The 12,060-nt window shown below is 43.2% G+C and overlaps 1 protein-coding gene across 1 annotated transcript in view; it reads left to right on the top strand.

The window, feature by feature from the left end:
• COL9A3 (collagen type IX alpha 3 chain) overlaps positions 1-12,060 on the top strand; it is a 70,143-nt gene that overhangs the window by 14,686 nt on the left and 43,397 nt on the right. Inside the window, exons 9-12 of the mRNA XM_060684369.2 lie at positions 1,197-1,250; positions 1,633-1,671; positions 6,041-6,097; positions 7,623-7,676. Coding sequence (XP_060540352.2) covers positions 1,197-1,250; positions 1,633-1,671; positions 6,041-6,097; positions 7,623-7,676 — 204 coding nt within the window. The remainder of the gene's footprint in view (positions 1-1,196; positions 1,251-1,632; positions 1,672-6,040; positions 6,098-7,622; positions 7,677-12,060) is intronic.

Below are 12,060 nucleotides of genomic sequence, written 5' to 3'. Positions count from 1 at the left end.
TCGTGGTGTCCTTTAAAAGAGTTTATTTATTGTTTATTTATTGGTTCGATTTATATGCCGCCCTTCTCCGGAGACTCAGGGCAGCTTACAATGCATTAAGCAATAGCCTTCATACTTTTGTATATACCTGCTTAGTAGGGCTTTCGGCCCCCACAAGCGGTGTTCTTTTTTATACAAAGTCAGCTTATTGCCCCCACAATCCGGGTCCTCAGTTTACCTTCCTCGGAAGGATGGAAGGCTGAGTCAACCTTGAGCCTGGTGAGATTTGAACTTGCAGTAATTGCAGGCAGCTGGTGTTACTTAACAGCGCTTTAGTCTGCTGCGCCACCAAGGCTCTTGGTGGGCTAAGATTACATTTATTCAGCTTTTATTTGCACTACTGGAAATTGCTACAGGTAGTTCTCGAGATACGGCCATTCATTTAACGAGTTTTCAATGTTACAAACTGACAATCACACTTATGACCATTGCAGCATCCCCATGACCATATGATTACGATTCAGGTGCATGGCAATTGGCATGCATTTAAGATAGGTGCAGTGTTCCAGGGACACATGATTGCTATTTCCGACCTTCCTGGTTGACTTCCGACAACCACAGCATGGGATGCTGTTAGGGAAGGTCATAAATCATGAGCTGTGTTGGCGCAGTGGTTAGAATGCAGTATTGCAGGCTAACTCTACCCACAGTCTGGAGTCCAATCCTTACCGGGTCAAGGTTGATTCAGCCTTCCATCCGTCCGAGGTCAGTCAAATGAGGACCCAGATTGTTGGGGGCAATAGGCTGAGTCTGTAAACTGCTTAGAGAGGGCTGTAAAAGCACTGTGAAGCTGTATATAAGTCTTAAGTGCTATTGCTATCATTTGATGTCTCGCTTAATGACCATGGCTAAAAAGATTGCAAAATCAGATCTGGCCACATTACATCTCACTTAACAACCACACCACTTAACAATGAATTTTTTCCAGTTCCAAATATGGTAGTAAGTCGAGGACTACCTTACTACTAAGCCATATATGGGAAGGGGGTGAAAGCCAAATTTGCTCAGATATAATAAGTAAAATATACCGGTAAATAGACACAACTCCCATTCTGCCAGTCAGTAAACTAGATAAAGATGCTTTCCATAAATCATTAAATATAATGTCAGTTGAAAGTGTCTGCTTTGGAACTGATTTTATTTCTTCTTCTATTTAGGGACCGTCTGGACTTCCGGGTTTTTCTGGATCACCAGGAGCTCCGGGACCACCCGTAAGTTAAGATTTGTTTTAGATCAAAGTTCCCCAACCTTTCAGGATTTGTGGACCGAGAAGTTTGGGGGGGAGAGTAGAGGTGGTATTCAGCAGGTTCTGACCAAAGAGGTTGTAGGGAAAAAAAATGCCTTTAAAAGCCTCTGACGATCCCAGCTGAGTTGCCTGATCGTCAGAGGCTTTTTAAAAGCATTTTTTTCTGCAACTTTTTAAGGTTGTAGAAAAAATGCTTTTAAAAGTAAAAAAAAAAAAAAAAGTTGGCCATGCCCACCCAGTCACATTACCCCCCCACCAAGCCACGCCCACAGAACCAGTAGTAACAAATTTTATATTTCACCACTGCTATACTCCATATGTAACGTGCTGCATTTTCCTTGTTGCAGGGTCTCCCTGGAGCGTTTGACCATACTAGAGATCTTCAGGTGCGTATTTTTCCACTTTTCAGGTTTCTGCGTGGGATCTTATTTAGTTGGCATATTCAAACATCAACATTGTTTATTTAAACCAGTGTTTCTCAACCTTGGCAACTTGAAGAGGCATGGACTTCAACTCCCAGAATTCCCAGCCATCCATAGCTGACTAGGGACTTCTGGGAGTTGAAGTCCATGCGTCTTTATGTTGCCAAGGCTGAGGAAGACTAATTTAGGCACTAGGCAAAGTCTCTTGAAATGAATCTCCTTTACAGTGGTGCAAAATTGTACCCTATCAATAGAAGAGAATATTTGTAGCTCAGGGTGAACTATACGGTCCTTGGTTCTCACCAGGAGACTGTGAGTTCTAGTCCTGCGTTAGGCATGAAAGCTATTGGGTGACTTTGGGCCAATCACCAGGAGACTGTGAGTTCTAGCCCGACCTTAGGCATAAAAGGCAACTGGGTGACTTTGGGCCAATCGACAGGAGACTGTGAGTTCTAGTCCCGCCTTAGGCATGAAAAGCTGCTGGGTGATCTTGGGCCAGTCATTCTCTCTCAGCCCAACCTACCTCAGAGGGTTGTTGCTGTGGGGAAAATAGGGGGAGGAAAGTTTATTAGATATGTTCACTCCCTTGAGGGTTTTTTTCCCCCCAAAGTAATAAAGGTGGGATATAAATAATCAAATAAATATGTCTTCAGTTCTCCAGTCTGGGATGAGAGAATTGAAGAAATAACCCATCCAAATACTAATCAGGTCTGACCCTACTTAGCTTGGGATCCCACACATAGTCAGCAATGCAGAGCCAGCTACTGTGACATAAGGGGAAATCACAATGAACTCTCACCTCACAGGGTTGTATGGACACATGAATGAAAGCTGATCATTAGTACTGGAGAGCCCAAGATACTCAGGACTAAGTGAGCTGTTTTAGGAAGCTTGACTGAGTAGGAACACCAGCTAGAACATGAAAATCAAGGGTGATGAGATAGGTGGCAAATAAATTTAATAGTAATAATAATGTCAGAGAAAAGAGAACAGGTATTCTTATTTAACAGGAGAAAGCTGCAATTGTTGTGAGTGCCCAGCAGGACTGCATGCAGTGTACTGTAAAATGGACTGCCTTATAAGTCTTCTGAAAAAAAAATTACGTCAATAAAAATTACCGTAGTATCATTTTAGTTTTAATGATGACCTTCTCGCCTTGAATAATTGGTGGATCATTTTTCACTATGAGGTTTTATGAAACTAATTTTGGCTAGTCGCAAGCTGCCCTTTGCAGCGTTTTGCAGCACCAGAAAGATAAGAAATATATGCCGAAATGATGAATCAATATGTTTTCAAAAGAGATCCAGGATGTGAGTTTTGAGGTAGTATAAACTTCCTTTTCTTCCTGTTCCTCCTTCCCTCTTTCCTCTATCCCTTCCCCCTTTTTTATGTTTTCCCTTCTCCTCCTCCCCTCCCTCCCTCCTTCCCTCCTTTTCCCCTTCTTCTTCTCATTCCTTCTTTCCTCTCCCCCTCCCTTTTTGTCCTGCTTCTGCTCCTTCCTTCCTTCCTTCCTTCCTTCCTTCCTTCCTTCCTTCCTTCCTTCCTTCCTTCCTTCCTTCCTCCTTTTCCTCTTCCTCTTCTCATTCCTTGTTTCCTTCCCCCTCCCTTTTTGTCCTGCTTCTTTTCCTTCCTTCCTTCCTTCCTTCCTTCCTTCCTTCCTTCCTTCCTTCCTTCCTTCCCTCCCTTCCTCCTTTTCCTCTTCCTCTTCTCATTCCTTCTTTCCTCTCCCCCTCCCTTTTTGTCCTGCTTCTTTTCCTTCCTTCCTTCCTTTCTTCCTTTGTTCCCTCCCTCCCTTCCTCCTTTTCCTCTTCCTCTTCTCATTCCTTCTTTCCTCTCCCCCTCCCTTTTTGTCCTGCTTCTGCTCCTTCCTTCCTTCCTTCCTTCCTTCCTTCCTTCCTTCCTTCCTTCCTTCCTTCCCTCCCTCCCTCCCTTCTTCCTTTTCCACTTCCTCTTCTCATTCCTTCTTTCTTCCTCCCCTCCCTGCTTCTGGCTCCTTCCTTCCTTCCTTCCTTCCTTCCTTCCTTCCTTCCTTCCTTCCTTATTTATTTATTTATTTATTTATTTATTTATTAGATTTTTATACCGCCCCCTCTCCCGAAGGACTCGGGGCGGTGCACAGCCAAAGTTAAAAACATACAATACAAACAATTAAAATACGATTAAAACAGAATTAAATCTAAAATGGCTCCCCAATTTAAAATGCCTTACCCATACCCCTATAAAAAGACGAATTTAAAATTTAAAAATTTAAAATTTCCACATTTAAAAAGGGGGAAGATTTAGGCCAGGCCAGCTTGATAAAATAGAAAAGTCTTAAGTGCGCGGCGGAAGGTGCGCAGATCCGGGATCCTACGTATCTCCGGGGGGAGCTCGTTCCAAATCGTAGGTGCCCCCACAGAGAAGGCTCTCCCCCTAGGGGCCGACAGCCGACATTGTTTGGCCGACGGCACCCGGAGGAGCCCCTCTCTATGGGAGCGTACTGGCCGGTGGGAGGCTATTGGTGGTAGCAGGCGGTCCCGTAAATAACCAGGTCCTGAGCCATGGAGCGCTTTAAAGGTGATAACCAGAACCTTGAAGCGCACTCGGAAGACCACCGGGAGCCAGTGCAGCTCGCGCAGGAGAGGTGTCACATGGGAACTCCATGTCGCTCCCATCACCACCCGCGCGGCCGCACTCTGCGCCAGTTGGAGCCTCCGAGTGCACCTCAAGGGGAGCCCCATGTAGAGAGCATTGCAGTAATCCAGACGAGAAGTAACGAGGGCATGAGTGACTGTGTGTAGGGAGTCCCGATCTAGATAGGGACGCAACTGGCGGATCAGGCGAACCTGATGAAAAATCCTCCCGGACACGGCCGTCACATGCTCTTCTAACGACAGCCGTGAATCCAGGAGGACGCCCAAATTGCGAGCCCTATCCGTGGGGGCCAATGATTCGCCCCCAATAGTCAGCGATGGCATTAGCTGACTATATCGGGACGTCGGAAACCACAGCCACTCGGTCTTGGATGGGTTGAGCCTGAGCCTGTTCCTCCCCATCCAGATCCGTACGGCCTCCAGGCACTGGGACATCACTTCAAGGGCATCGTTGGGGTGATCCTTCCTTCCTTCCTCCCTCCCTCCCTCCCTCCCTCCGTCCCTCCCTCTCTTCCTCCCTCCCTCCCTTGCCCTTTCCAGTTCACCTTGGAAATAAAAAAGATCAAATATATTTTGCTATATATTTATCCCATGAGCGATAACATCTTTCCACAGGGAGAGGGCTGCTGTGCTTTATATTTTGAGGAAAAATGTTTTGATTCTTCATGATAAAATAAACATGACACTAATGGGAGGGTAGCAAACAGCATTGCAAGACTTCACATCTGTTGTTTTGACAAACTCTTCAGCTACCTAATTGCTACTCAATGAGAAGTTTAAAAATTCTTTCTGCCATCTTACTGAAAAAAAAATCTTACAGAAGTTAGGCAGCAAACAGCAGCAATTCCCCTCTTTCCTCTTCTCTGCCTGAAATTAGAATATGGTATTATTAAAATATTAAAAATAGGGACCACCTTTGGTGGGAAGGTAACAGCGTTCTGTGCGCCTTTGATGTTTAGTCATGCCGGCCACATGACCACGGAGACATCTTCGGACAGCAGTGGCTCTTCGGCTTTGAAATGGAGATGAGCACTGCCCCCTAGAGTCGGGAACGACTAGCACATATGTGCGAGGGGAACATTTACCTTTACCTAGGTTGCAGATTGGCTCTCTGAAAATCCTAAAACACTTAATCCAGCATGAACAAAGCTAAATGAAATCTACAGTAATCCAATTATCTTGATTGCCTGGTGACTGAATTATTACAGATGGTCCTCATTTACTGATCATTCGTTCAGTGATTGTTTGAAATCACACGAACGCCGAAAAAGGAGATTTGCAGCTGGTCCTCAAGCTTGTAGCCATCATCACAGCATCCCCTCAGTCACGTGATCGCAATTTGGATGCAAATGGCTCACCATCCCAATGGACACAACATCGCAAGGTCATGTGATCTGCCATTTGTGATCTTCACCGCCGACTTCCCAACAAGCAAAATCATTGGGGAAGCCAGCAGGAAGTCACAAGTCTTGGTCACATGACATCGCTCTTAATGACCACAAGTGATTCACTTAATGGCCCCAGCCAGAAATAAGTTGGCACTGTCACGTGATGTTTCACTTAACAACTGTGTTGTTAAGCAATGGAGCTGCCAGTCCCAATTGAGATCAGTAAGTGAGCACTACCTACTGATGAAAAGTGACCGTCTTGTGGATTATTTTATAACTCTGGTATTAATTTCTGGTTTGTTTGGAATATAGTGTTCATCGCTCTGTCCACCGGGCCTTCCAGGACCACCAGGAATACCAGGATTCAAGGTACGGAGTACTTTTTAATTAAACTGAAGACTCCCTGAGATATATTCTCTGCCTGGGAAATCTTTATCAGATGCTAATGGGCCATTAGCAACAGTCTGTGTGTCAGTTTTGCCTCAGCTTGAGCCTTTAAACAAGAGCAATCCTTAACTCCATTTGTTGAGAAAGGTATAGTTTACTGAACGTCAAGTGGAATACAATAAAGCAAAGCCAGAACTGAAGTTCGCGCGCCAAAACTCTAATTGATTGGACAATGCTGGTTCCTGCATCGTCCAATCAATTTGAAACAAAATATTTTAGAAACGGACACTCTGAGTTTAAATTGTCTTGCAGCTGCATTCTTCTCTCACAGAAATGACCTTGAAGTGCTTTCTCTGAGAGGCATACTCATTTCCATTACTTTCACTTTCCCCCAAGCATTCTCTCTCCCTTTCCCCCTCCCCCCAGGGTTCATGGCAGATTGACGCCAAGCGCAGGCCTGAGGTGGCAGTTCTGACACTATGATTTGTTTCTTCCTGCCTGTTTGTAAACTATCTGGAAGCATCTAAACGGCCTCTGTCGGCAGCAAAATCTGAGCTAGATAGATGAAACTCTGCGTTCTTGATGGAGAAGTAACTAGAACCCTAGAGCTTACAAGTACCAATCGCTTAACAATTGCCTTGCTTAGCCACAGAAATTCTGGCCTCAATTGCAGTCATAAGTCGAGGCCTACCTGTAATGATGATCTAAATAATTTACAAAGGCCACAAAGGCCGATGGCATTTTCTGCTTTGTCAACTCCTCTAGTTCTCAATGTTCACATCGGAAATAGAAAGGAAATTTTTTTCTTCGGTGATTCCGTAGACATAATAGCAGCAGTGGGATTCAAAAAAATTTGCTACCGGTTCTGTGGGCGTGGCTTGGTGGGCATGGCAGGAGAAGGATACTGCAAAATCTCCATGCCCACATCACTCCAGGGAAAGGATATTGTAAAATCTCCATTTCCACCCCACTTTAGGTGGAAGGATACTGTAAAATCTTCATTTCCACCCCATTCCAGGGGAAGGATGCTATAAAATCTCCATTTCCACCCCAGTTTAGGGGGAAGGATACTATAGAATCTCCATTTCCACCCCACTCCAGGGGAAGGATGCTATAAAATCTCCATTTCCACCCCAGTTTAGGGGGAAGGATACTGTAAAATCTCCATTCCCACCCCACTCCAGGGGAAGGATACTGTAAAATCTCCATTTCCTCCCCACCCCGCTAACCTGCTCTCCAGCTCTGTGTACAGGGCAACAAAAGAAGACCCAGCTGATCAGCTGGGACTCGGGAGGCAGTGAATAGATGGGGGTGGGGCCAATCAGAGGTGGTATTTGCCGGTTCTCTGAACTACTCAACATTTCTGCTACCTGTTCTCCAGAACTGGTCAGCACCGGCTGAATACCACTTCTGCATAATAGTAACCTTTTTTGAGAAGGGTGGGGTTTCTGAACAGTTTCGGAGCTTCCGAAATGGGATTCTGATTCCTTTTGCTTTTCTTTTTTAGGGGCACACCGGTGAGAAAGGAGAAGCAGGAGAAGTCGGCAAAGATGGGGAGAAGGTAATGATCTTCATTGCATTGTAGGGTTTCTTTCTAATGGAAAGGTCTGTGAACTTTCCTACCTACATCCGGCCTCGCCAAGAAATGAGGTGCCTGATAACTGTTTCTGTCCCTAAAAACAGTTCTTACAAAATGTGAGCTGTTGGAAGGGACCTTGGAGGTCACCTAGACCAACCCCCTGCTGAAGCAGGAGAACCTATACCAGGGGTCTGCAACCTTAAACACTCAAAGAGCCACTTGGGCCCGTTTCCCACAGAAAAGAAAACACCGGGAGCCACAAAACCCTTCCTGTGCCTGACTATTTCTTTTTTTTTTTTTATTGAAAAGGTTTTCAAATACAAATTTTTCCCCCTTTTTCCCCCCCCTCCCCCCCTCCCTAACCCCCCCTCCCCACCCTTCCCCCCCTGTGACTTCTTCGTAACAAAAAAAAACCCTAATTCATAACAGATTACTTACTCCCTCCTCAAAATACTGACCTTTACTTACTAAAAGTATTATAAATCCCCCTTTATCCATACATTTCAGAAAAGAAGAAGAGAAAAAAAACAAAAAAAAACAAACACATTATACTATAACTATTATAAAATAACTTCTAATTTAGCATAATAGTGTTTTATATCTATACATTATTGCAACAATTCAAAACCACCTTCCACTTTAAAACTATACGATAAGTCCTACTTTAATAACATTTCAAAGCGGGCTCCCCATAAAATCTAATTTAACATTTATTCCACTCTATCCATTTCCTCCACTCCCCTAAATGTATCACTTAAAAATCCCTTTTCTTAAACTAATCAGTCTGTAGCTAGCTTATTCACCCACTGTCTTACAAATTTACCATACACAACAATTCTTGATATCTTTAATTCACTGCCCACACTACTTAAAAATATATATATATATATATTCCATTATATCTAAATAAAAAAAGAAAAGACAATAACTTTAAATTTATAGTCCATATAATATCTTCTTGAAGTCTTTCCACTGGATTGTTAAAACCAACATCCATAATAGGGTAACATAGCTTGCTGATGCAACAGTTTATTCAAGATCTCCAATCATATCTGCCCCCATCAGTAGTAAACATCTTCTTATATATATAAAAGTAAAAACAACCACCCGAGTGACATTATAATTATATTCCATATAATAATAATTGTGGGTTTCATCAGGATTATTAATTTCCATCATCGTATTGGGTAACAACCCGATCTTCTGCATGTCCCAATGTGATTCTCTTGCCTTATAATTCAAGATAATTATAATATATTTATCAACACAAAAAGAAGTTTCAAAGTAGATAATTCAAAACCATCAATTTGAGGCTCTTTCCATGTCCCAAAATTATGGCAATGCAGAGATCTGCCACTATCCTCAGGATGATATTGACCAATATGTCGCCTCCTCTATGTTTTCACATAATCATTCATATTTTAAAATCACTGGCTTCACTGTTGCTTGGGTTAGAAATTTCTATTTTTGTACAACCTATTTCTTTTTTTGTTTTCTTTTTGTGGGTTTGACTTCCATCCTAATTTTTTGTGTCTCGCGTTTCTTTTTTATCCCTTGTATATCCTCTAATTGGTTTCCATGCTTGTCCTTGCCTTGATAAGTCATCACATTAAAATCAGATGGCACTTCTCTCAAATTTGTAGATAATCCAGCTGGGGTATCCGATAAATCCAAAGGCAATTTATCTGGTACAGTCTCTGTCTTTAGTTCCAGCTCCTTCTGCTTATCCTGTATTATATCTGAAGACGTTAAATTCATTTTCAACCTATTTTGATAAAATTCTTCCGCTCTTTCAACAGTATTTAACTGGTATCTTTCTCCTTGATATCTCAATATAATACCAACTGGGACGTCCCACCGGAATTGAATATTTCTCCTTTTTAACTCAGACACCAGAAAGCCAAATTTCTTCCTTTCCATTAATATCTTAGGTGGGAGTTCCTTGTAAATCCAAATCTTTCTTCCATACAATTGCAAATTAGAATTGAAGGAATTTTGCACAATTTTATTCCTAATTTCTTTATCTGAAAAATAGATTACCACATCTCTAGGCAATTGCCTTTGCTTGGCAGTCCAGGAGTTTATTCGATAAGCTCTGTCAATCCTACAAAACACTTCCTCAGGTTGAATCTTTAAAATCCCAGCTAGAAATTCAGAAGATATTTTCCTTAAGTCATCTCTGTTATTTTCCTGCAAACCTCTAAGTCTTATTGCATATTCTGTGAAATTATGTTGTATCTTTAGAACCTCTTTTTCAATCCTCTGTTGCAGATTTTCTACATTACCAGACTTTTGGTCAGCATCCATTTTAAATTTTTCTTCTGAACTATAATCCTGAATATTTAACAAATCATTTTCAATTTTTTGAATTCTATTGTCCAATTTATCTTGAATTTCATCCATTTTTGACTCTAGTAAATTAGTATTTGTATCCAACCGAATCATGAATTCTGACGCTTTTAAAATTTTTTGCTGCAAAAAGTCAAACTTGGATTTCACCAATTCCTTAGTTTCCTGCTTAAATTTTTCAAGTTGCTGATTCACAATCTCATCCCTTCTTTCAATCTCCTCTAAGAGAAATTCTATTATATTAAAATCAGGTTTCTGGGACTGAAGAGTTAAAACTTGTTCCTTTAAATTCTTAGTGGGGGAATCCCCCCCACCTATTTGCTTGTCTGACTTCACAAGCCTCAGTGCCATGTTTCCGCCTAAGCAGGCTTTGTTAGAAGAAAAAAAAAAAAAAACAAGACAAAAGACTTCCAGCCAGCAACAATCCTCCAGGGGAAAAAGAGAAAAACAAAAACAGGAGCGGAGTTTTGTCTACAAATGTAGCCAGTGGTATTTATTCCGCTACATTGTAATAATAAAAAACGGAAGAACTTTCCCTCTCAAACTCTTCTCCAGCCGCGGCAGACGCCATTTTAAAAAGAAACTTTTTTCCTCTTTCTCTTCCTCTATTCTCCTAAGTAATTTTTAAAAGATAAGTAAAATACTTGCGCTTCAGTATTACAGGTCCAGCTCACATTTTCTTTGAGTAATCTGTCAAATTCGCAGGCTTGCTTTTGACGCCTGGCTCTGCATTAGCAGAGGTCTCCCAAAGCCCGGAGCAGCGGCTGGGGATATGGGGCATCTCATCCGCTCCATCCCAAAAGTAAAAAAAAACTTTTGGGACTCTGCAGAGAGTTCTACCCACCCCTGCCGGCTCTATCTCCGTTTCCTCATGGGAACGGAGTTTTTTCGAGCCGCCGTTCCGTTGTGAAGGCGGCTCTGACAGGCAGTGGAAGCTGACGATCCCAAAGGAACGTCTGGCGGCGGCCAGCAGCAAACAGGAAGTCCCCTGTGCCTGACTATTTCTTGAGCGGCCACAAAACTAGCATATGTAGTTGAATTAAACATTCTGTTTTCTTCTGAAACTTTTCTTTTCTTGGATTTATCCATGGTTGGCCTACCGGGGGTTGAAAAGCTCAATAATTGCGTGCCAGTGGGTGTCACACATTGGTGGTTGTGATGCATATTTTAAGTGACGGGGAGCCGCAGCAGCGTGATGAAAGAGCCACATGCGGCTCCAGAGCCGCAGGTTGCTGACCCCTGCCCTATACCATGTCATGCCTCCATCGGAGTCTGAATCTGCGGCAGAAGATGAGCTGGAACAAGAACTGACAGCGAGTGAGAGGGCAGTTCCGTTGGCCTTGGAGGAAACTGGGGAAGGGCAGAGTCAGTCCAGGCAAGACTGTTCGGAATTAGCAAGACCTGCAGGCAGGGAGGAGAGACAGAGCTCAGACAAGGAATAAGAACCACCCCCTCCTGATGCAAGGACTCGGAGAGTGCAGAGAAGGCGGGATCGGTGCAGACAGAGCAGGCCACACGCGAGGAGAGTGCTCCATCCAGCTTTACCAGGCACACCTGGGGAATGAGACTTAAGGAGACGCCATGGAGAGGAGTATTTGTCAGAAACAAACGCTGAGTTCCTGAAATGTTGTGTGCCGACGTTTGAACTTGCCAAGAATCCTTGCATTCCTTGTTGGCTTTCTGGACTAATTATCTGAATCTTTTGCTCCCTGAACTCCTTGCTTGACTCTTGTTTTGCCAAAGACATTTGGGATTTATTGCCATGTAGCCTTGGTGCAGACAGCGCTGGGCTGGACTAATTGCAGCCAGAGGCTGCTTGAGGTTTGTATGGGGGTTTGTTCTCACTCTGCTCTGGGACTTGTCAGAAACGTGGGAGTGTTTGGGGAGCTTTGGAGCACTAAAGGAGCAGTTTGAACTGCCAGCTGTTTGTGTTATCTCTGTGCCGTGCCCTGGATCATCACATACCATTTCTGACAAGGGGCTGTCCAGTATCTTCTAGAAAGCCTCAAGTAATGGG

This window comes from Pantherophis guttatus, chromosome 3 (assembly GCF_059756535.1).
Source record: "Pantherophis guttatus breed Tessera chromosome 3, ASM5975653v1, whole genome shotgun sequence".
Lineage (NCBI taxonomy): Eukaryota > Metazoa > Chordata > Lepidosauria > Squamata > Colubridae > Pantherophis > Pantherophis guttatus.
This window is presented reverse-complemented; position numbering and strand designations above follow the sequence as displayed.